The 25,634-nt window shown below is 37.7% G+C and overlaps 1 protein-coding gene across 3 annotated transcripts in view; it reads right to left on the minus strand.

Annotated features, from left to right (window-relative positions):
• Nucleotides 1–24,191, minus strand: part of MFSD11 (major facilitator superfamily domain containing 11) — a 35,712-nt gene extending 11,521 nt beyond the window's left edge. Inside the window, exons 1-14 of one of the 3 annotated variants that reach the window (XM_075044921.1) lie at nt 23,989–24,191; nt 23,589–23,717; nt 21,965–22,020; nt 20,832–20,939; nt 20,316–20,395; nt 20,121–20,217; nt 17,855–17,913; nt 15,605–15,746; nt 14,709–14,749; nt 13,553–13,618; nt 11,327–11,452; nt 10,117–10,291; nt 8,993–9,128; nt 3,419–8,482 (exon numbers count right to left, since the gene is read on the minus strand). In XM_075044921.1, the coding sequence (XP_074901022.1) occupies nt 8,315–8,482; nt 8,993–9,128; nt 10,117–10,291; nt 11,327–11,452; nt 13,553–13,618; nt 14,709–14,749; nt 15,605–15,746; nt 17,855–17,913; nt 20,121–20,217; nt 20,316–20,395; nt 20,832–20,939; nt 21,965–22,020; nt 23,589–23,717; nt 23,989–24,042 (1,437 nt within the window). In that variant the 5' untranslated portion in view covers nt 24,043–24,191 and the 3' untranslated portion in view covers nt 3,419–8,314. Of the gene's footprint in view, nt 1–3,418; nt 8,483–8,992; nt 9,129–10,116; nt 10,292–11,326; nt 11,453–13,552; nt 13,619–14,708; nt 14,750–15,604; nt 15,747–17,854; nt 17,914–20,120; nt 20,218–20,315; nt 20,396–20,831; nt 20,940–21,964; nt 22,021–23,034; nt 23,124–23,588; nt 23,718–23,988 lie in introns of those variants that run through there. The other 2 variants (XM_075044920.1, XM_075044922.1) reach the window with 2 other exon arrangements.
• Between the last annotated feature and the right edge of the window lie 1,443 nt (nt 24,192–25,634).

Consider the following 25,634-nt stretch of genomic DNA (forward strand, 5'->3'; position numbering starts at 1 on the left):
ACCTCTGCTTCTCATCTGGCTTGTTACCAACCTCCCCTGGCCATGGGTAGCTACAGCCTTTGGTTCCCTCACAGACCGAAATCCTTTCCTTTGATCCTGCAGTGAATCCAGACCCAAAGTGGGGGTGAGCTGGTATTGGAAAGCAGAATGAGACACTTTTTTTTTTTTCTCTCCAGAGTTTGGACTGTAAACTGCCTAAGCAGAACTGGCTTATGCCCTGGGAACCCTCTCCCCAGCCCAGTCACGAATGCCAAGTGGTACTTCACTTCTCTGGTGAAAAAAAATGCTCACTGTGGGTAAAAAAACAAGGTGTGACTGTCCATAGCCTTATGACAGCCCCAGAAACGCATCCATCAACCCAGAGCTCCATCCATAGCAGTCCCACTGGGTTCCCCAAGCACACACTGTTATCAAGGCAGGTTGATCTGCTCAACACCGGTGAGCAGCAGAAGTGACAGCTCTGCAAGGCAAGCCAAGAGAGTGCCATCACCAGCAAGGGCACAGGCCCACAGTACCCGAACTGGGTCCAGTGATGGTAGCCAGGGCTAGCCACAGCCAGCGATCGCTAGGCAAGGCTGAGGCTAAGTGAGTAAGTCACATCAGTAAGACCCGGTCAGCATCAACACAGTAAGAGGCCAGGCATGGACATGCACATACTTTGTAGCTTAAAAAAGGACCAACAGCAAGGAACTGAGCTCAAACACGGCTCTGGAGGGGAGCAGGGGGTCAGAGTAAGGTGGCCAAGCTGGCTGTGGGGCTAGGGAAACTGTCAGATGCAAACGGGCTCATAGCTAGCCCACAGGGGAAAAGTCCCTGTGAACATCTCGGGGCTATCTAGTCACTGGCCCTTCTCCACTGAGTCTGACAAGCACTTTCCTTAACTAATAGCATTACACGACATGCCTGAACCTCCCTCAGTACAAACGTGTTTTATCTGGAAAGCATGTCTTGAATATGAAGCTTCCAGTGTTGCAGGATTTCAAGTCATCCTTCCCTCCCAGTCCCTGGGACTGGTGGTTTATTTGTTTGCTGCAGAACATCATAAATATTTTTACTGGCTAGCAAACTTTTAAATCCAATTGCTTTCTGCATGAAATGAAACCCAGTGTGCATAATGCCCTTTCCTTCCCCTACAGTCATTTTTTATGCGTATATCAAATCACAGCAGCACAAACATGAAAGCATGAAGAGTAGGCAAGCGCTGTTCCACGCTGATCCTGATGAACACCCGCAGGGGCACCGAGCACTGTCCTCTGCCACTGGCTGCGAAAGGGCAGCACTTTGTGTCTTACCCACACGTCTGAGAATTTGCAGAATTAAGCTCTTACGAAGTATAATTATTCATAAATGTCATTGAGATCTGCCTGTGATTGCTGCTCTATTTCACTCTGCAATGAGGTAAGGATGGCATATGAATGCGAACGCTGGAACAGTCAGTCATTTTTCAGAGTGTCTCACTCATGCCGTGTTTTCCCCAGAACTTCCAATTACAGCACAAGTGCTCGCTGTACTGGTGAGTTTAGCACTGCCTAGTGCCTACCCGCTGTGTGCCCTAACACACCAACAGAGAGCATCAGCCTCACACCCACACTGTTAGCCTGCTGCCTCTGAAGGCAGAGGAGGAATCCCAGCCCTGCGGGGAGGAAGAGCAGCTACTTTCATCGTGCTGCAAGGCTGGGTCACCTACACACAGAGAAACACCTAAATAGAAGCATCAGCTGATGAACCTCTTGGTTTTACCCTGTGTCAGGCTGAGCATAGGAACACATGACAGCAGTCATTTATTTCCTATATAGGTATTTTATAGGAATATGTATAATGGGAAGAAAGGTAGTTCAGAAATTTAGTCTGCAAATTTTAGACAAGCCTTTAGAGAAATTTCAGCAAGAGAAAAGGCTGAGCACTCACTGCTGTCCTCCACCTGCATTTTCCTCCATCACTCATGCTGCTTGAACAGGGCAGGGGTGCTCTGGCAGCTTGCAATGTTTTTCACCGTCCCCTGCTTTTAGCACCACGCTCTCGGTCCCAGAGCAAGGGAGCACAGCACACAGCCCTGAGCATCCTCCGCTGTTCTATCGCTACAGAGGAAATACTTTACTTCCTTAGCACAATCATTCAGCGCTGGAGCTGTTAAACAAATGCTCTGTACCACAGTTACACTTTTGAGAGCATGAAACAAATAATGATGTATGGTGGTGAGGCTCTTTTAAAGAGGTTATTATCTGTGTAATTGGTTTTTTTACAAAGATTAATAATCATAACAAACTCTGCAGGTCAGGCATTACCACAAGATGAGTGGTTCTGACAATAAGCAGTCACCACTGCATTTAGTAAGGATGCTTAATTGAAGCTAATTTCACTAAGTGACCTTAACAAATAGCAATTTCCCTTTAATATGACAGAATGAGTGATTGTTTTTCATTTAAGGCACAAACCTTCTATTTTTTTCCCCCTTCATGATCTAACTTTGAAGTGCAAACTCCTAAATGTCCTTTTATCCAAAGATTCAAAGGGCTGTGCACAGCAAAAGCTAACCTGCGAGGTTCTTTTCTATTTGTTCACATAAAGGATTTTACAGTCAGCTATTGAATACAGATTCTTTCTCTCAGAAATCAGAATACCAAGGCCATCCAAAGATCACACTAGTGGAACCACAGTGGATTTTGATGAATCCGCAAATTACTGAATCTTGAGGGGGAAAATGCAGCAAGCAAAATGTGTCTGTACTAGCATCTGTGCATGAGGCACTTGTTACCTTCCCTCTGCAATCATATTCTTTCACGTACAATCCAGCCAAATGAGAGCCAGCAAAGCTGTTCCCTGCTGCTCCCTCCATGCCCTTTAATCAACAGTATGAAGCCAGGACTGAACCATGCCTTTCAGCCACACAGTTTCTGACTGGACAATAGCCCTCCACATCGACATTTAATTTTAGATAAACAGGACCCAAATAGTCCTCAATTCTGATTAATTTTGTGGAGTCTTTCAGACATACAACACTTGAGCTAGGAGAAAAATATCTAAAGTCAGGGGAAAGGATACTGAAAGAGGAATCCATACAAAAAAAACCCCAACATTAGACACATTCTCCTCTCAACAACGATATCAGTTTTCTTAACATGGGCTCTCGAACAGGACAGGGAAAGAAAGTGGGCTAGGACTGAAGCAGCCACCCTGATTTTCCTTAGACATTTCACTGGTTTATGCCATGACTAGAATTAAGTGGTTCAAAAGGGCTGCTTAGCACTAACCCAAACATTTTCATTCTCCAAAGCAGGCCCTTACAGGTGCCACAAAGCACTTCTGAGATCCATCAGTTAAGACTGTGTCTCCCCCTATTCCAAAGCTCCTGGCATGACTGTTTAAAACAGTGACAAAAGCAATTCTGACAACTTAACAAGCATAGTAACAAAAACATTGTCTGTGATTCACTTTTATTTGCATGGCTGTGACCATGAAAAGATACACAGTAAAGAGTCAGTACACTCACTCGAAATCAGCATTTTCATTAGGATAATCATTGTGTGAGCCTGTTCTCAACTATCACCAATTCTAACCCAGACACCTTTTATTAAAGTAAAAAAGTTTCAATCATTTAAATTAAGACTCCTGCAGTGTCAAAATGTAAACAAAAGAGAAAGGATAGCTTGGGAGGAGGACATGCCAACAGCTAAAATAACCAAGATAGCACAGAAAGTATGAAACAAATAGAAATTGAGTCAATGCCAGCAGCAGCTAAATGCCCAAACTCAAGTGAACAAAGCACCCCCTTCACCTGCCCACTGAGAATTATTCTCAGTTCCAGATTTTCTCTCTATTGCACTTCAAGGATGTTTTTTCCACTCTTGCCTCAGTGCTTCTCTGTGGTAGTAATGCAGCCTCTGAAGTTAAACTTACCAAAGCAACATTCTGAATGTATCCATGAAAACTACAACAGTCTCAACCTTGCTTCTGAACCAATGTGGTTATATCAGAATGGCAAGTATCTTGTCAAGCAGCTAACTTCTCAACTTCATCTCCATCTTTAAATTCAACCATTTTTTCATATTTCTGCCAGCATGTTAGAAGACCTACCAGGCAGGGAAGAAAGAATACATGGTATTAACTACTGCTGCCATTCAATTAGCATAAATGGGGCTACAAGACTTCCAAGGAAAATAGTGGTGTGGATAAAGTCTTTGAAAATGCATTTTGCTAGAAGAATTAATGGTCATGATTGTAAGATCCTGTCTTAACTAACATACTTGCACAATTCAAGTCAGAATTGAGTATTGTGTCTACTGACACGACGTTGAAGATAGTGGTTCCTATCTATACCGACAGCAAACAACTAATCATTGCCCTAGAAAACAATCTTTGAGGTTCCCTTCATACATGTCTACTCTTAAAAGAGGGGCAAGCTGCTACGTAACCTCTGTAGCATTAATTACTGGCACTTAGACAGGTTGGTGTCCAGGGAATCACATCCCCCAGCTGAAGTAAACATGGAATTCAAAGAAAGTCAAGTGGAGCTTTCTGTCTGGTTAGCTGACACACGGTCCTGAATTTACGGTTTTCTACACTTAAATTATTTTGCCATAAAGTTATACCAGCAAACTCCACCAGGAAGTTCTCTTTCCAGTATAGTTTAAAATGGTCACAAGAATTGAAAGAACTATACCAGCAGAAGACCTCTTGTTTTTAATAACTGTACCACAGGAGGGCTTCTGTTAAGACAGGGACCTCAATAAAGGTCATGGGGGTTTGGGGTTTTTTTTACTGTTTTTATATCCCTTATGAGTTTAGCTGTATCTGCAGAAATTTATAGATTAGAATTACTTATAAAAAACATTTTATAAATGGTTCTCATCCTTATCTCAACTTGCTAACACAGATTGTACCTAATGAAATTAACACAACAGAAGTAAAAGCACATCACTTAATTATGAACAAGGTCTACAGTTGTAGAAATTTTCTTTCCATACATTCATACATCAAAATGAAAACCAGCTGGCAAGACAAAAATATAGATATGCGTATATGATATGCATTAAAGACTAATTTGTAGCAGCTTCTTTGGCACTCAAATGTCAAGAATATCAGTTTTCATTTCCTCTTTAGCATTAATTTAAAAAAACTTGGGGATGTGACATGTCAAGATATTAAACCTCAGTGATAACCTAAAAGGATAAGAGACAAAAAAAAAACCAAAAAAACCCCTTCTTTTCAATAAACCCTAGCACCTCAATGTGTAATTTCACTTATAAAGATAAAATCCCTAATATAAAACAAACCCACAATACCACAAATAAAGCAAAAGCCTTTTTTCAAATCCCACTTAATTTAACAGTAAGCTCCCAATTCAGATTAAAGTGAAATTGTTCAAAGGCCAACGAGGTGAAATGAGTGGGGTGCAGCCTCAGGGCTGGTAAATGCTGATAAAAAAAATTAAGAGATGGAATCATAAATAGATGTCAGCATTTCTATTCTTTATGTTGCTATACCAAAAATTTTGACTGAACTAACCATTGTATATAGCTGGGTGGATTTTTCACCTCCTGACAAATCAAAGAAATATGAATAAGTGAAAAGCAATCATGTGTCATCATCAGCTTGAATAACTGAGGACTGTCTTTTAAGATCAAATGTCAAAAGCAATACTTATATAGTTAATAGTAAAAAAACCCTGGCTATCCATGATGCAGTTTTGAGAATTTCAAGATTTCTTGTAAAACCTGTCACAGAGCAATAATACTTCACTTTAATGACCCAATAAATAGTTCTGAACAGCCTTCTAACATTATCTGATATTGAGTCAGACCAACCTGAACAGCAGAAAAAAGCAAAGCATCAGGTTCACATACGTACTGAAAATCCACAAGTCCTAGTTCATTAGTATCCCTGAAAGTTGGTGTCAAAATGCTTTTTGAAACTACATAAACTTATCAATTTTCTTTAATTTCTAATAAAATAGTTCATATAATTCTTATGTGGCAGATGAAGATCACAGAAGTTCATCATTAAAAGTGATCAATTTAAAAACCAACCCTCATGAGAGCTGTAACCTAGCTACAATTAAATGGCATTGTTTTAAAAGCATTTATAAGTTACTTATCACCACAAGACCTGAGAATCACGTCCCCCCCCGCCATGTACTGCAAGACAAAATTGTTCTCGTGAACTTTCAAGTCTTTCTTCTCTTGTTGAGATATGTAGGGGAAAACAGGTCCCAGGAGGAGTTCGGAGACTACAGTCAGTAATTCCCTATCTTAAAAAAAGCTCTTTATCCCTTTTGGTACTTGGGAGAAAATACAAATGTGTAGCAACAAGAGAATTCTAATCACTGGAAACATTCTAGTGTCTGTACCTTTTATGGTGCTCAGTATATAAAAATAGTATGCTTCAAATTACAGGATAACAGGAGTGGATAAGAGAGAGGCATTAGAGTGCTGCTACTCACGTTAATCATATATATATTGATTGAATACTGAATGCTTTTTCAGTTTGTTTGACAAATTGGAATGGCTTTGGTAACCCCTCGCTCAGATGTGTGTCCTGTCTCATTCCCTTTTACATCATTCATTAAATCTCCTGGGAATACACAAAGGCTCTCTTTCCTGGCTGTCCTCACAGATTTCTTTGCTTGCCAAATGTTCAGGTGCTCTCTCATCCTCCAATTAACACCTTACTGAACTTACAGCAAAAACCTGTAGTGAATTTAAAAATCCCTTTCTATATGCCTGTAAAATAATCCCTCTCTGCCGTTTTACTGTGCATGAAGAGGGCTGTGCTTCATGGGAGTTGTGTTACATGCCCTCTGTGAGCAGAAGTGACAGCTAATGTCACAGGAAATGCCATACTCCCTCACTAAGTTTAACCTTGGGTACACCTACATAGTTATGACATGCAGGAGCTACTGACACATACTGAGTCGACTTTTTTTTAACTTGTCTTTAAAGATAAGACATTAACATTCTGACTGTGCATAAAAAAAAGGTTGGCAAATGGTACTTTTCTAAAAATAGCTAGATGGAGTGTCTAAAAAACACCTTCTCAGTGTTCCATACCTGCTCTTGGTTGCATCTTGTCTGCCTGCTAGACAGAAATATAACTGCAAGTACTACAGAGTCATGTAGACAGATAAAAATCAAGGTGAGTTGCATTCACTGCCTGTGTTGTACCATATATAAGAGTTTTGGATTAAAATTTAGTTACTATGCAAGTATCCTTGTTTTCGCATTTGGCAGAATAAGATTACAGTACAGTCTTCCCAAAATACACTGAATGCAACAACTTACGTCAAGCATTTCAGGTATTTTTAGACTATGCAGTAGAATGAACACTGCAAGACTATTCTTACAGTTCACATTCTGAATCCGTTTGTACTTTAAAAAGTTATCTTAGACAATGCTCCCATCACAGATTATGATGAAAATTTCATTGAACTTGAACTATTTGGGAGTCTGGGAGGGAAGCCATGTCTTATGGTCCTTCATGTAGCATTACCCTGAGAAAGTTTCAGCAGCTATCCCAACACAGTTCAATTCTGACATGCTGAACCAGGAGACTGTCTTCAATTATCAATACTTCACAGATCTCAGGATCACATCCTTATGATGGCTAAGAGTAACTTCATGAAATTCTTTTAAAATCTTTCATGTCACACTACAACCTGATTCACTTTCTTAAAAAAACAAAAACCCTGTATCTGATAAAATTTAAGCACATGAAATAGATTAATAAACAAATCCTTCGGAAACAAGGAACTGGGTGATACAGAATAAGAAAATAACAAGGCAACATTTCCTACAGAAATACTTCTGCATATACAATTCTTGAAAAAGTCAGTGACATAAATTGATTTCTCAGTTGTGCAGATACATTCTGCAATATAATGTACTTTATAAAAATATCACTCATTCAATACAAGAATTCAAGTGTCTGCAGAACTAGAATATAGGAAAAACAATTTAGGGGGAAAAATGAAACTGTAATTCTGTAGTGCACGGTAGAGTGAAATTAGGTAATTACATTCTGAAAGGTACGTCTCAGAACAGAATTGTTCGATACATAGATCTCTACGTTTCCTTCCATTTCTAATACCAGATTTTGAAGAACATGCATACCATGCTCAGTTGATTAAAGCAAGAAAAAAGCCTTTCAAATTTGGCATTTTTTTCTCCCATGTTTCACATTCAGTTAGACTGATGGTGATTTAGTAGTAGCTTCCTCCATGTTAACCCCTGCAGCAACTTGATCTTTTCACCTTGTTGCATCACTTCACAATAAGCGTGCCTGTGTTTTTCCTTACGTTGAACTAGGTATAGTATCTAGATCAAATGCTGCTGTAGTCTGAGCTACGGGCAACAAGAGCTGCTGCTGCTTGCCACTCCACTGTAAAGAAGGTAATTGTTCCAAAGAAGCCCACAACCACCATGATCAGGAGTTGCCACTGCAGAAGGAAGTAGTTGCTGTAGAAATATGCAACTGCAGCACAGATGGACTGGGAGGAAAAAAAACACAATGTAAAAAGATAATCAGTGGAGATATCCAGGCTAGTATTACTATAGAAGGATTATCAAACTGACATATATACAGTTTAACATGCCAGTCTCAGTAGTATGCTTCTGTAGAAGATATACAATCTTAAAACTTCATTATACTTCAACATATGTCTTGACATGGTACACAACAGATGTAGTTTTTACTTGTTATTTAAACAGCCTTCACTGTAGAAAATGAACACCAAACTCAAAAGCATTTGTACCATCGCAAGTGCCATTCTCTGGTATTTTAAAACATTTTGTCTCGAAACAACACAGCCAAGGCTTGAAGATAACAGTCCAGAAAGCTATTTCCAGCTTTAGAGCATCACAAACAATTCTATGCCAAAATTCAGGATGAAATCCTTTGCAGAAACAACATCATTTTTCTCAGCTCATTAAAAAACCCAACCCAGTATTTCAATAACATTCCAACAGTCATACTTTCAAAAGGTTGTGTTGTGTAGTACCTGAACAAACTTGAAGATGGCAAAGGCAGGAGCACTGTCTTCTGAATACAGGAATCCTAAAATACTGAGAAGCTGGGTGTTAAAGCAGCTGTCTCCCAGGCCCAACAGAAAGCTGCAGAATATGGCCACCTCTTTGCTGAAGGAGAAAGAGAATCAAATTTAAAAGTCATTTGTTCAAACAGCTTACACATCTATAAACTATTTTTGGCAGACTTATTTGGAAACTGAGAATGGAAGAAAGTCATCAAACTTTAAAATTCCATGGAAAAGAACTAGGAATGCCTGGCTTGGCAAAAAGAATAGTTTCATCAGATTTTAATTTCTTGAATGCTAAGACTTCTGTTACTGTTACCTGCAGTCAATTCTACACTGAATTAAAACCACTACAAGAACTCATTTTGGTGCTTCGAGCCACAAAACCCGCAAGGCAGTGATTAAAAGCTGAGACACACACATGGTGAGTTCATAAAACCTGCAGGAATATTAGAGAAATACCAATTTATTTTGCAGAAAAATACTCCAGTTAAATAAAGAATAGGCACCTGCACAGGCACAAATGCTCAGAATTGCAAGTTAGCAGCTGTGTCTGCACAAACTGACAACACTGTACTTTCACACAAATCGGCAAAAATACATCCCAAAAGATAGTTGCAATGATGAGAAGAAAGCTCCCTATATTATTCCCCTAACATTCCAGTTCGACCAAGTGGACTTTGGCAACAAGTGTTCAAAGACTTTGGAAACCAGTGCAGCAGTGCAAGGCCGGTGGCTCCATGCTACAGTAAAATTGTTTTTTAAAACACTTTTAAAATACACTGAATTCCTGACTTCTAGAACAATAGTTGCTGGTCTCACTATTGTACTAGATGTCAGGAATGTCAGTTCTGAAGTGACAGAATTGCTACCAAACATCCTCGTGCTTTTTATTCTTATGCCATTTAAGTTCCTAAATTGGGTGCACACTGGTAGAATATCTACCTTTAATTAAAAACAGAATTCCTGAAAGCTTTTTCTATGGAGTTAGTCACTACACAGAAAAGCAGCTTCGAGGAATTTTCTATTGGAGGAACAACCTGTTTATATACATCTTGAGTTATACCAGCCAAAGGAAAAAGTCTATATACCTTGGAATCATATAAGCAACATCATCGGTTCCTTCCATAGGAGCAATAGGGGCATCATTTGGCATGTTGAAAAAAATTAAATAAAAGGCTATGAAATGGACAACTATGCCAAGCATCACAACAGGGTTCCTCCCAAAGCGATTATTCTTGCTCAGTAAACCAAAGATTCCTCCACCTGTATGAGTGGAAAAGATTGGATAATTAAATCAGAACTGAAGATGTAAAGAACAGAACCAAACTTAAAACACTGAAAAAAAAAAAATGCTGAAAACTTGTATTATAAACTTCCCCATACTGGATAACTAAAAGATTGTCAGACATGAAAACAGACCCAAGGAGTCTGCCCAATCTACCAGACCGATTTGCCAGATGACATAACCTTTGGGTTGCTAGAGATGTCTGGGAAACACGGGCAGGAGATTTATCAGTTGATTGCCAACGAAGACACTTAAGCTTTTTACAAATATCTTCCCAGTAGCCACTGTTTTCTCCAGTACTGCAACAGTACTAAGAGAAAATGGATGGCCTTGTGCTTCACTCTTTTAATTGCAAAACCATGCATCTCTCTATGAATCTAAGTTGCCAGTGAACAAAGATAGTGTTTGGGTTTTTTTGGTTTGTTGGTTTTTTTGTTTGGTTGGTTGTTTTTTTTAAAAAACACTGCAGTACTTGAGTTTAAGCAAAAAAAAATTACTTAATGAACATTGCTTATATTCAATTTTCTTCAAATATCAGATCTCACTTAACACAAGCTAACTTTTTTAAAGAAAGAAATCTTTAGTGTAATAATTTTTAATAAATTCAGAATAGTTACAAAATCACTTAAGAAATAATAAAAGTGTAAACAGAAATCTATTTAAAAAACAGAATATCAAAATGCTGAAAATCCCCTAATAACATTGTAGCCTAGTGTTTCACCCATTCTAAGTCTTATGTATTTCTATGCACTAACCCCAAAAGAATACAAAATCTTAGGATTCATAGTCATCAGTATTTCACATCCCAGTCCACATTCACTTTACATGGTATAATGTATAATTCACAGCGCGATATGGAACCACGGTGACGATTTTATTTCTAATATTTCTTTTTTTGTTCACGTAATCATTGCTGCAAGCTTGAAAGACAGTATTCAGTTAAATAAAAAAAACATTTTGAATAACTACATCTTAATCCTTTTTTGTCTAGAAGGTAGTAAATTTAGACTCACCCAAAATTTCTCCAACACCAATAAAAATACCAGAGAGACCAATAAGGCTTTTCTCTTCACTGCCAAACCTATTCACAGCACCAATACACGTTCCATATACTCCAGAAAAGAACGTTAATACTAAACCTTTGAAGAAAACCAAAGAAAATTTATTAACTTAATTAACTTATTAAATAGATTAACTATTATGAAAGTTATGAAAAAATTCTTTATGTTTAAAGGCTGTTTTTCCCTAAGGTAGCTTTCAAAAACATATATTTAAATGAGGTATGCATAATGGAAGAAATCAGGGAATTTTAAACTATGTAATTATGATATTCTCTTATGTCAGTTTATAAAAATTATATTAGAAAAACCAGCATCACTAATCAGTGTCACAAGCACTCAGGTTCAGTACTGCTTCTGTTGACACAACCCCTATATATAGTTTATATTTCTACTTTTCAAGAACTTTGGCATTTCATACAAATGGAAAGTGCCATGTGAAATAACACTTAAAGTAACTGAAGAAATAAAGCACAATTTCAGTGTAAGTTTCCCCCCCCAGTTATGTCATTCCTAAGAAAGACTCCCTGCATCCCCAAATACCAGTAAAGAGGTAAGATTCCTAAAATGAACTGCTACCTTTCTATACATATATAATGAACTAAAACTGAGAAAGAACAACTGCTGCTTGTTTAAAACTCTTCTTTCTACTGCCATTACTGTGAGGAAAGGTAACACAGCTGCGTCCAACTAGCATGACTATAAGCAACCAGTGTAAAAATATCAATTTCTTAATAGAAAGTATATTTAAAACAGTGCAAAGTGTTATGTTTAAACAAAGAAAAGCAGTTAAAAAGTAAAGCTGTTTCTAATTCACCTTCTTTGTCTTTCGCTATTGCAAAAATATGGTACACCATATCCTGCTCTACATGTAGCATGCTACTTGACATCGTATATGAACTGCATATACCCCTCAAAAAAGGGATGATCTTTAACTAGTCTTAACAATCCGACCATTAATTTTGGAAAAAAAAGCTTTTGTTGGCTTCACAGGATTTTGTATTTTCCTACATAAGGTGGCAATATTGACCAGGAGCCACCAGGTGGCAGCAGCTATTTTTCCAAGCTGGACTGATTCTTTTTCTGCTACCTTTAAGACCAAATTGCATATTAATCAGGCAAAACCTGACTGACTCCCTTCCTGTGTTATCTTGCTTCACATTCCCATTGCACTAAACGTCTAAGAGAAATTCAAGCTAGTTAACCTGCGTTAACACAACATTGGAGATGCTGTGAAGTAACTTGTAACTCAGATTACTGGCTGGTGCAAGCTGACTTCATAGCTACTATTGCTATTTCTTTACCAGAAGCTGACTGCAAACTTTGGCAGATGTTATGGCATTGTTTATAGTTTGTTCGCATCAAAGTTTTTCTTTTCACCTACAAGAGCTAACAACATAATGGTGATTCGGAGCTGAGGTTTGGAAGATGCATCTATTCTTCCTAAAACTTAATTTGATTGTAAACAGAACTGCATCAGAAGCCAAATAAGGAACAAGAAACCCCCAAAAAATCCGTTAGAGGATCCCAGTAACATTTTGAACATTTTATAGTATTTTTGTGGAAGAATCACCTCAGTATATGGCAAAAATAAATGTATTTTTACTTCACAATTCATACCTCAGTCTAACAATAGCAGACCAGGTTTAACTAAAGTTGCTAAAAAGAAAGAGACCTCTTGCCACAGCAAATACAAATGACAAAAATAGTTGAAAATGGCTAAACTTTTTCCCAATAGAACCAAGACTAAAATGAAGACTGTTAGTAGTCTCCCATGCCTCAGTGGAGGGGACACTGAAAGTGTATTCTACAAAAATAATTTTAATTCAAATGCAATGCAATTGCATTAAACAATCTACAACCAATTGATAGCGTAATGCCAAATCACATAAAAACCAGCTATGTAAATTTTGCCTAACCCTCAGTTTGGGTGACCCAGAACTGTACTGAACCAAGCATTACTACATCTGCCAGTATTTACAGATTTAGGTGCACCGCTCCTCCCATACAGAAACACCTTCCAGAACACAGAAACGTCATAAGCGAGTAACTTGTTCAAAGTTAATTGAAATATTCAAATAATGTCTGTAGAGATACAGAATTGCAATCCTGCCTTGGGGTTAAAATTCCAAACAATGCCCTGACACTGCTACATGATTATACACTCTGCTTGCTTCATACCTGTGTAGGCTGTTGTAACACTAAGAAGCAGAATCTCTTTGGTGAAGCTTAGCTTTATAGATTTCTCTGTAAAGACATAATAATGGAAATTAATATAATAACACTATTAAGACAATATACACTTCTGCTTTTTGCAAAAATAGGCTAAAATTATGCAAACTGTGACTTTATTACAGCCAACAGAGCGCTAAACAAACCAAACCTGGCCTGCCCTTTAAAAGAAATGTTTCATCTGAAATCCCTTTTTCTAAGAAATGCAAGGGGGGCAAATATTAAAGAGTTTTCAATTAGCAGACATAAGACATCTCTCAGTTCATGGTGATTGTCTCCTAAAAGGATAAGTAAATTCTCAGTGAAGATCCCCATGTTCTCAAAACAAACTTAACAGTCACAGGCAGACCACATCAAACTTCGACGGAAGCTGCAGATGCTCCCGTTCAAAATTGTTGTTTTTAAGTGGTATCATTTGATGACAAAATAAGACAACATGTAACTTCTCCTTTACCTTGTTATGTTAGTGGTTCTTTGTTTTTGCACTCGGTTTCCCAAGTGGTGACCTGTTCTTTTGGAGCTCATCTAGAGAAGGTATTGTGAAATAGCTTGGACCTGAAACTACATCAAGGAAGTACCCCTCCAAATTTCTCCTGGACTATACTAGTATGTAACCGAAGTGAAGTTTACTTCACTTTCTTTGCTTGCAGTTAAGCTTTGTTTGTATGACATGGTCACCTGAAAGGAGCACTTCTGAAGTGCAGGCAGCCAGCTCACACCAATCACACATCAACAATAATTTTACCACGTGTTACTTCAATGGTTCCCAAGATTTTCCAGCTGCAAGCTCCATTTCAGCTAGGCTCAAAATCACAAATACTCACATACACAACTGAATTCCTATCATGCTCAAAACTCACCAGTCCTGTGTCCCTATGTGACCTGTCATCTCTGCTCTGAAAACCATTGCCATCTGGCAATCATTTTTCCAAGCAGGCCATGCCTGAAGTTCTATATTTGAAGTGGAATAACTGAGATGCATTCTTAAAACCTAATTTTTGTTCTAAGTGATTTGTACATGATCACATTATCAGCAGAATCATGGAGAGCTGGAAAGGATACGTCAGTATTTCTTGAAACAACTCTTATGTGAAACAGTACTTACTGAAGGCAGCCACTGCTCTCATCATTTTGTTTTGTGCAGACCTGGGTAAATAAATGACTTAGTCAAAATGGAAAAAGAGTAACAACACTGTACCACTATACTGGAAGGCAGCTGAATTTTCAAATTTTCTGTACATTTTCTAGCCCAGCACTACATACTGGAATATGCTAATATATTATTAAAAGTTTCTGAGAATCTACACTACTAACCACAAAATTTGTTTGCTTTCTGTACTAGTGAATGCTGCTCAAAAATTAACCTGCTTAAGAGAATCTTTCTTCTGAGCACTTTTAGCCTTTGAACATTTTTTCACTGGCATACTTACTGATGTTTTTCTAGCATTTTCATTGTTCTTTAAATAAAGCAAAAATATTTAAACTGATGCCTCAGGCAAAATTGTACTGAATCTATCTATCTGTGTACCTAACACATTTCTAACGTATTTATCAGGGTGGCATATATATATATATTTAGAGAAGATACGAAAAACATGTTTCAGTATGTAAAAGATAACCTATAAAAAGGAGTAATTTCTGCTTATTCCAGCCTTTAAACTGGGCTGATGAGGGCAAGACAGACTATGAAAGGTAGATACATGTTTAATAATTATTAGTGGAGAAAAGAGGTAAAAGGTATCTTTCCAAAGGCACTTATTTATTAATGGAAAAACTTTATGTGCAGTACTGCACTCCACCCTTGAAAATACGCCATATAAAGAACATTAATTCTCTCTTGTTAAAGTATATACACTTTTCTGTTAAATCTGTAAATTCTACAGGTTGTTGATAACATTCATGTATCCAGCGTAGAGGGGAAAGTGAACACACGATGTTCCATTGAGGAGTAGGAGCACAAACAAGTGTGTGTGACAACATGGTATTGCCATTAGCACTTACGAGCTGTCCCCCAGGATTTCTTTAGCAGAATCTTCCTCCCCTGGAGCTTTTGTGTCCTCTTGTTTCCTAATCAGAAAGAACAGAACTGTGCCCACAAGACTGATAACAGTCAGAGCAATGAAGACAGTTCTGCGATCACTCTCTGTGGAAAAACAAAGAAGAGTCATAACTAGATGTGCAAAAGCAATTCAAACCAATTCAACTACCTTCAAAGAACTAATACAGACATACTATGTAACAATGTTTAAATGCTTACTAATTTTCTAACTTACCTTCCACATGAAGCAAAAGGTACCCAGCTGCTGGCAAATTCCTGTCTCAGTTATATGATGCTAATAAAATATCGGCGTATTAAAGAGTGTCACTTGCATTTTCTGCCATGCAAAGGCTATGACCAAGGAGGAGCCAATTAACAAAGGAAGTGCATAAATTATTAGCAGAAGAAAGCATATCTTTCAAGACTTATATAATTCAGAGTGGACATAGCAAAGTACCCCAAAACCCTTCAGATTCCTCAGACAAGCTCTTTAGCAGCATCAGAAATACTAGCACTGTAACATCATAAACTGGTAGGCTTGTAAACTACAAAGGCCTTAAAACCACTGAAACCTAACTGACATAGCATACAGTGTGCAGCTGGAGGAAGGTAACTGCTGCTCTATGCAAGAGCTCTGCTGCACTAACCAACTTGTTCGGCATGGGAAAGTCTGTAATACAGAAGTCATTCCCATTTACAAATATTAAGCAGAAAAAAAGCGCCAAGAAACAGCAAATAGCTGTGATTGAACCAGGGTATGATTCTGAAGATACTGCCTACATTTGTATTTACTTCCCCTTTAGCTTAAAGGTAAACATAAAATTGTTCTACATCAATTAAAAATAACACATATGATCACAGATCAAAAAAAAGTATGTGCTTCACCTTGAAATGCCTGTAAAAAGTGTCTCCAATACTTTCAGTAACATTTAAGCCTTTATGTTAAAGATGAGGGAATGTGGGAGCTGACCTTTGAAAATTAACCTGTGCTGCACTACCAAGCCTATGTCTGTGGGGAACCTGAAAAGACAGATCTAACAGAGATATGAAGTGCACTATTCCTCTCAACCGGGCAGTATTTCTGAAGCCTGATAGCTATCATTTAAAAATCAACATCTTATTCCTGATTGACTATAGCAGAAGTATCTTCATCTTTTAAATGTTAAAAGAATTGACCCTTCTAGTAGGTATTTTACTTTAACACTACAATAAAGAAAACTTTCACAGTCATTATAGAACAGGACAATCCACCCTATTTATTTAGAAAATTATGGTTTTCCAGCAATAGTCAGGTTTTATAATTAAAATCTTACATTTTGCTCTATTTTCACCATTGCCATTTCCTTACCTGATACCCCACTGCACCTTGCCTTGCTTACTTAAGTGGAAATATCTGCTTTAAAACCAATGAGTCTCAACCACTATCCAGCTTCTTAAGAATATTAAGATTACTGTTCTCTCTCCTGCTCTTTATCAGTCTAGCACAATGTCAAACAAAAAAACTATAGTATTAATTACAATCCCATTAGGAAGTTAGTCTTCACAAACTATGCCAAGAAAGGAAGACTGAGTTCTTCACACACTCTTCCAGCAATGCTGCCAGTTTAAGCAGCAGCATCCAACTCTCAATCCAGCTGCACATACCAACCTCTGTCTTGCTACTGCTTTGTGCCAGCACAATGAGTGCAGCCATGAAGGGAACTGGGATGGTTTTCCTTTCTTTTCCTTTATTTCACAGGTTAATCAACCTCCAATCTGATTTAGGACAGTCTACACCAGGAACTTACTTCGGAACAAGATAGCATGTATATTAAACATATAGCAGCCATTCCAGAATACCTTTCCCCCAAATATGTGTATTTTGGCATAAACATGTCTGCACAGGGAAAATCCCAGAGTAGCTGCTGTGGAAAACCTTATTCTAAACTAGCATTCCGAAGAATTTCATAGACAATATCCTACAAGAAGGTACTCAAAGTGCATTGCATGCAGGAAAACAACATACATAATACAAGGGCCATGAGTACCATGAACACTGAATCAACAATGAATCAAACATACTCCAAAAATAGAGTATATCTAACAATAAACTGGAAAAAAACCTGTCTGCTATTGTACAACTTCCTTGCCATTTTCCAGTTCATTATTTCATCTGTTTATTCATACTACTGTATTTTAAAGGGTGGCCTCTCACACAAACAAGCAATACCCACCTGATATGCGAGTTTTTCCTTGCCAAGCGAAGTATATATAGAGGTTTCCAAAAAACAAGCTGTAAACAAAAAGGACAGAAAAGGTGAACTGCACTTTTTGTGGTAAGATTAAGGCTGTAGCATCACAGTAATATTATTCTATGCAAAAAATAGTACTATGCAATTGTGAAAGAAACAAAGACACTAGTCACTCTCCGTGCAAACTGCTTACTCTACGTAAAACTTCAAACGGTACAGGATTCTTCCTCATAATGCTGGCTATTCATTTTCAGCAATCAAGACACAAAGTGGTAGCAAAAATGAGGAAATCTGCATCTAAGTTGCCTCTCTCTCTAATTTTAGAAAGGTACAGGTTAGAAAGCTGACATATTTATGGAGAGGATTTTGTAACACTTCTTTAGAAGAGTCATATGTTTTGTCTGAAGTATTGCCCCAGTGAGGCTAAATTGGTCGTTAACAGCTCAAGGGAAATTCTGTATTCCTACCTACAGTTTCCTGAAATACAGTAATTCTGAATGAATAGTGATTCAAAACAGCCTGAGACAAGTTTCCTCATATAATGCCATGCATTTTACTCACTGTAAAACACACAATTAGTTGGGTTTGTGGAAATTGCTGCTCTGATAATATACTGGTATGTTAATTCTGGAACATGAAACTTAAGGAACACAAGAAGTATGCCACTGGCTCAGACCGATGTTCTACTAATCCAGCATTCTGTTCCCACAACAGCATTAGCAATGCCATCTAGTGCAGGCTCACCAGCCCAAGCACTTTCTGCAATTCATTCCCCTCATTATCTCCCAAAACCCAGAATTGCTGTATTAGGGGTGGTAAAAGGTATCTCTCTTCAGGAACCATTTGTGGACCTGTTGTCAATGAATTTGTTTGATCCCTTTTTGATCTTGCTAACACCATCCAACTCTACACCACCTTGTGGCAGCAAGCTCCAAAAGTTTAATCATCCATTGTGTAAAGAAGCACTTTATCTGTTTCAAACCAATCCTCTTCTAGTTTCACCAAGTGACCTGAGTTCTAGTACAGCAGCATTTGGTGAGCAGGAGTCCTACATTCAGCTCACCTACTGCCTTTGTGTTTTAGTAACCCATCAGTACAATCCTCCTCAGACAATTTTTCTCCAAAGGAAAAGAGACCAGCCTTTTTAGTCTCTCCAAGTCAGCAGCTCTATTTTCTTTTGCATTTTTGTTATTTTTCCCTGTACCCTAATTACATTACACTCTCCCAAGAGGCATAAACCATATCTGCACAAAATATTCAACAGCAGCAACACAGATCCACTACCTTGTTCTCACTACCTTTCTTGATGCTGAGGCTTTTGTTGACTTTTTTGGTTGAGGCAGCGCTCAAAGCTTAATATCAGAGAACTATCAGCAACAAGCCTTCTTTTCTGACTTCTGACTGCCATGTCCAACTTTAGTATCTTCACTTCAACTTGTCAGTGAGCAGCCAGGTCTGACTGCTCCCTCAGGGAAGGGGAGCTAGGAGTCAAGGGGGATTACACATCCAGCAGAAAAGTTGCCTCATGCCAGCTAGAGCCTAGCCTCACAGTACTCAAGCAGGGCAGACCCAAAAATTGTAGGCAGGGTCAACCAAGAGTCCAGACCATCATACAGGTTTGTGTTGACAAGGCAGGTCTGAGGTCAAGCCAGGAGGTCACTCCACAGGCCAGAGTCAGGTCCGGTGATTGCCACACAGGTCCACAGTGACAAGGCAGAACAACGCCAAGATGAGAAGTCAGTCCGTGGATCACCAGGATCCATAGCCAGGCACAGTCACGACTGCGGCTGAGCTGAAGACCCATATTCCTCCAACACAGATCCAGAAGAACTGAAAGCCTAGGGCTGAGTTTAAATGGGGCTCCTGGGCGCATGGGCAGATGGGAAGGGTGTGGTGGAGATGCCAGGTGAGGTTGTTCAGGACCGTTAGGGCTTATTAGTGTAGTCAGGATCCTGACACAAATTAGCACAGCCCTCCACAACCAAGATTTCTATTATGTATGTCAAACGCTCCCCTAAGAGAAATGTATCTTTTTAGCATGTTGAGAGCAGAGGCTTGCAATATGTAACCTTCATTTATTGTTCTATAATGCACAATAGCAATAGAAATGTTGCTTCCAGCTCTCCCTCCCACTTCACTGACTGCAAGGTACCAGTGGAGTATTTTTTGATGCAGTCTCCCACTTATCAAGACGTGTAAAAAGTAGAATGTGTACACAACCAAAAAAAGATTAACAAATAAAGCTTACCTGGACTGTAAGAGTGCCCAAAATACTCCACTGTTCCTTCCAATGGTGTTTTCATCAGAATTTACAGTCAAGCAATTTCCCTGTGCTGTCCAGAGTACTGAAATATACACAATATATTGCTCAGGAAATAAAAATATTTTAGAGGTATATTCAAATATAGCAAAGAATAGTAAGCAGGGTAAGAACAATGCTTACCAGCAGCTGCAATGCCAATAAAAACAGAAGCAGTGTAGAAAGCCCATGCAGCAGGTTGGATAAAAACTGCAATATACAGGCTAGAATAGAACAGATCAGTTTATTGAATATAGACTTAAAGTGGACAATGCTCTTTAACAATCAGATATCTCACTTAGCTTCTAAATCAGCTACTCTCTCCTAAGTGACACTGGAAAATAGTTTAGGTCATATGTGAAAAAATTTAATCTTTTTACTCCACTAAGCATGTAGAATTTTTTTTTTTATATAGTCATTAATCTCAGACCACAACCTGAACTCCACAGTCAGTAAAGTCTGGAAATGATGTGGAAAAAATACACTCTGCTTCCACTAGGCTCAAGTACTCTGCAGTAACACATCTACTGATACAGACTGTCTCTGCAAGATACCTTCCTTAGCCAGTATAATTTCATGTATGGCATGGTAGCTTTAGGTGTGAAAAAATGAAAGAAAGATTTCAAAGGCAGCAGATAAAAATTCAGAATTAATACTTACCTATAAAATATGCCACTAACAACCATGGAGAGTTGAGGTCCTACTATTGCAACCACTGAAGGTGATATGAGATTTGATGCAGAGAATACTCCATAAATAATGGACATGCTACATAAATGAACAACAAAGACGATTAAGTACTTAAAATAAAATATAGGATATAAGTGCAACTGATTTAAAAATGTTCAGTCGATTCCAAAATATCAAGTTAAGTACATACATAACTTAAGTAACTGCATAACTTGCATGGTCACACATTTCCTTCCTTTCTTCCGTTACCTTCACCTATTGCATCTATATGGGTATATAGGAGTGTAAAGCATTTCTTAGATTGCTGAATGGAGTCCCAAACTATTACAGGCAAGCACATCTTGTAATTTACAACACACATTTGTCAAACTGTGTCTTAACAATAGTTATTGTATTTTTTGCCCAGTACTTCTAGAGGAGAATGTTCCAGATCCTCATTCGTCTATCAGTGAGGTTTTCGTTTTCTGCCAAATATGCCACAGAAATTTTATAGATATATTTTGTGCCGGTTGTATTTTTAGTTTAAATTAAGACAGTAAACCCTTCAAAGCAGCAACCGGGTTTTCCTATATGACAGATTAATTTGGCATACAAAAGGTCCCTGATCATGCTTGGCAAGTTTGGCTATGCCAGTGCAATAAACAAACAGAATAGCTTTTCGTGGCTTTGCTTCTCATCTTTCTGACTGCTCCTTTCACATTTATGTTGCAGTATTTCCTGGAAGTTGATTCACTCCACCTATGCTACATAAACACACAGAGGTGTACTAGGGTAAACAACCAAGGCCTTAGTTAGTAGTTTTATGTGAAACTTCCACATTCTTCATCTCGTAAGACAAAATGCTGAGAATGTGATGACAGTATGTTGTTTTTTCTCCCTACAAAGAAAACATGCAAAACAGCTATGTAGTTCACCTAGAAATAATTCAGAGTAGAAGTAAAGTGAATGTGAGAAGCCTATGTTTTAAACTGTTTTAAGTATGTTATTAAATTATGAAGTCAGCAGAACACTGCAATCTCTTGAGGGTGTATCTCTACCAGATGGCATTATAACTAGCTTCACCCTGCAAGGAGCAAAGTATTAAGAAGATCTGTGTAAATTACCTTGTGTAGCCACTGCCATGAAAATCCGTGTTGTTCAAATTTGTGATAACTGTTTGCTGTGAGGAGAACATCATACATTGTAATATGTTAGAATATATCCTGTAGTTTGAGAACACTTGCATCAGTTTGAAGTCAGTATCAAACGTTAGAATTAATCCTTAATAGACTCTACAAAGTACTTAAAATAAATTAAAGTGCTAATTACAACTCACAGCACCTCCACAATGAAGGTGAAGGAGATATTTTGCAGGAAAACATCTATATTTGTAGCAGTAATTAGTACTTCAGGATTATATCATGATTTCATCAGAAAGCTTAAAATATTTCACAAAACTTTTGTTTCACTAAACACCCCTCTTACGCAGATATGTATGACTACCTTAATTTGAAAAATGGGAAAAAAGGAGAAGTTTCAAAATACTCTTAATTTGACCTAACTATGAGCTTCTGATAAGACTTTCCGTTATTTTCAGCTTCCTGTTATTTCCCTGTTCCTTTTTTTTTCCCTTCAGTCAGCTTTAGTGATCATGAGACCATGAAATGAGTTGGATTGGCAGGCAGATCTGATTGAAAGTCACTTGTAATGACTTTAATGACAATAAATTACATGGTTGCATGATCACTATGTCCAGTTCAGTGGGGTGCTGTGAAGTCATTGCAGAACTTCTAAGATCACTGGGCTGTACTTATGTACTTATGTACAGTATCACACTGCACTATGACTTTTACAAAAACTATTCTAAGTAGTTATTTCTATAACGCAGTGAAGGACATTTGTATGTCTGAACCCAGAAAGGATTCTTCTTGCATGCAAGAAAAGAGAAGCTGTAAGACCTGCAGGCTCAAGAGGTATGTTGAAATCTAACTGTCCTTCAGGCATATAACTAACATTGAAAGCAATGTCAACAACTCAGTAAGTTAGAGGATCTGGGCTAAGTATGTCAGCAGAAGGATTCTAAAAATTTAAACAGTAAGAGTACAACCTGCTTTTAATAGTAAATTTGGATTATTTTACGCTCAATTTTGCTTCAGCACACAAAAAGATATCCAATACTAATGCAGTAAATTACTTATTCAGATGGAAGGTGACTTGGCAGTTCCAGCAATTGTGGAAGTCTGACTACTTGTCATGTGTTATCCTCATACTCCCCCTCAATGTCTAGTTTGTTAGAACAGAAAAATACGTTAGATTAGGAAAAGCACTCCAGGAAAAACTAGGGGCATAGTTAATAATAAGAACAACTTAGGCAAATATTCCAAAAGGGACTATATAGAATAATCAGAAATATGGAATGCCCAATGTAATTCAATTGTTAGATATTGCAAGCGTGAAAACAGACACTATTTTAAAGTTCAAACATGTGGTAAGATTAATTTTCTACTTTCTAAGCAATCAGACACAGTTATATATGTAGCTATGCTATCTTAAAGATATAAACTCCTTAATTATCCAGTTAACCAGCTTAATCTAGTTAACACTAAACTAAAAGGAGACAAAATGTCAAGGTGTCTTGCACATTAAAAAAATCCCAAATAAAGCAATTATTACATTAGAGTACACAAAAGACAAAAAAGGATTAATAACTGTGATAGAAACGTGGCATGTTTTGAAATTTACACCTACCGCAATATTTCCACATGTTTGGAAAGCAGTGAATATAAACATAAACGAGACTCCCAAAATAATTATGTTGAAAAGTTTTTTTGATTCAGGAGACATTTTGTGTTTTCTTGCGAAGTCCTCAGCTTCAGTCTGGAAAAACACTATTGTCTTTTAAAAGTTTTCTCTTAACCTCTGTTAAAAACAAACAAGCAAAAAGAATAAAACAAAAAAAAAGAAAGCTTCAAAAATGATAATTACTTAGGGCTACTTATTAGCTGCTAGGACATAACCATCAACTAATCAAGAAATCAGGTAACTCTCTTAAATAATGTACAGCAAAATCAGTAACTCGAAAAAAAAAAAACAAACCAAAACCAAAGAAAGGTCTGGTACAGAAGGTAAAGACCAAGATTCTCTCTACCTTTTCCCATGAAGTTGACAGAGCAGACTGCAGTATGTTACTTCTTCGTGACATCACTTTCCCCCAAAGGAAGCAGTTTTCCAAATATCGAGCTAGTTCATCAGCTCAGTTTCTTGCCATTGTTCTAAATCAGAATTCTGGTCCACAGCCTTTAAATCACCTGACAAAGGAAAGATGAGACATTTGTACAGGAGTCATTTCCATGCATGTTGGACAGGAAATAAGGAACATTTCACAATCCAGATCAGCTGACCCAGCCTAGAAAGCCCCTGTGCACTATGGGAAATGCAGTTTTATGAAAGCACACTTTTTCTACTTGAAAGGTTAGAAATCTCTTAAGCCTTACAATAAAAAGATCTATACTAGTTTTTAAGAATAACTCTATCCACTAAATAATAACCAGCAAGATAAAAGAACAGTCTTAGAAATTCATCTAAGAAAACTGCCTAATTAGCTGAATTAAAACAAACAAATAGTCATTCCAAGGGGAAAATGATTCCCACCTCAGAGAAACTACATAGCTCAATGCTACCAACACATATGCCCTGCACAGTGCTTCTGCCTTCCATTGTTTCAGTGACTCAGGAGAGGAAAGTCTTCATAATCTTTCACTGCTTTGTCTCAAGGAACAACATTCATCTTTAGTAATTACATATCCTTAATATTTTACTTCACAGTATTTCTAAATAATATATTTAAGATCAATTGATCTTTTAAGTTTTGAAGATCTCTCTTAAAACATCAGCAAAACTGAAAGAGGATCACACATCTTGTATCGACTGAATGTCTGCTTCTTACTATCTTCTGTCTGTTCTGTTGGGCCTCCAAGCCAGGATTAGAACATTCAGCTAAAGCAGCTCCACTTAACTGCTGGCCAAAGAGGAAAGGAAGGCAATTCAGAACTGACTGAAGTAAATGACAAATCAACAAATTTTATCTCTGCTACCTACAGTAAAGGACTGAAATCAAATCTGTATCCCAGCTATTGTTACATATTTAATACTCTTTTAATCCCCGAGTTGTATTAAAAAATGTAGTTTTTTCAAAACAGTATTTATTTTTTACTTGTGGAAGAAAGTCAGTATGATTATTCAGAGGCTGCTTTGCAAAGATCCAATTAGAATATCAAGGTGGGTTTTTTAACACAAGCAAAGCTCTCTTCTTTTTTTATATTATGAATTTATAGTAACAGATTTTTAAGATCCTCTAGGCACTGTGTCCCACTCATGCCTTCTTCCCCTTGTGCCAGCATAAGCATTCATTTAGCCGCACAGCAAACTGGGCTGGTGTGCTGGACCAATTCTTTTGGCAACAGCAGCAGCTTGTACTGAAGTGACTGAAACTAGGGAGGAAGGGACACTGGAAACTCCCTCTGTCACTTTAAGGAAAGGATTTCAGCAGATGAATCACAAAATTTTTAATCAATATTCTCGGGGAAAAAAGAACAAACAATATAGCATGAAGCAATACAAAACGTGAAAACCAGTACTAGTTTATTTGATTTCATAAGTCTTTTGTAGGAGGAAACAAACTGTTGCTTCTGGGTTTGTATTGATGTCACTGCTTATATTTATACCTTTTTAGTGAAAAAGTTATTAAACACAATTACAGTAACAATAAGGATTTCAATTCTAATACTGATTTTG

This window comes from Buteo buteo, chromosome 13 (assembly GCF_964188355.1).
Source record: "Buteo buteo chromosome 13, bButBut1.hap1.1, whole genome shotgun sequence".
NCBI lineage: Eukaryota > Metazoa > Chordata > Aves > Accipitriformes > Accipitridae > Buteo > Buteo buteo.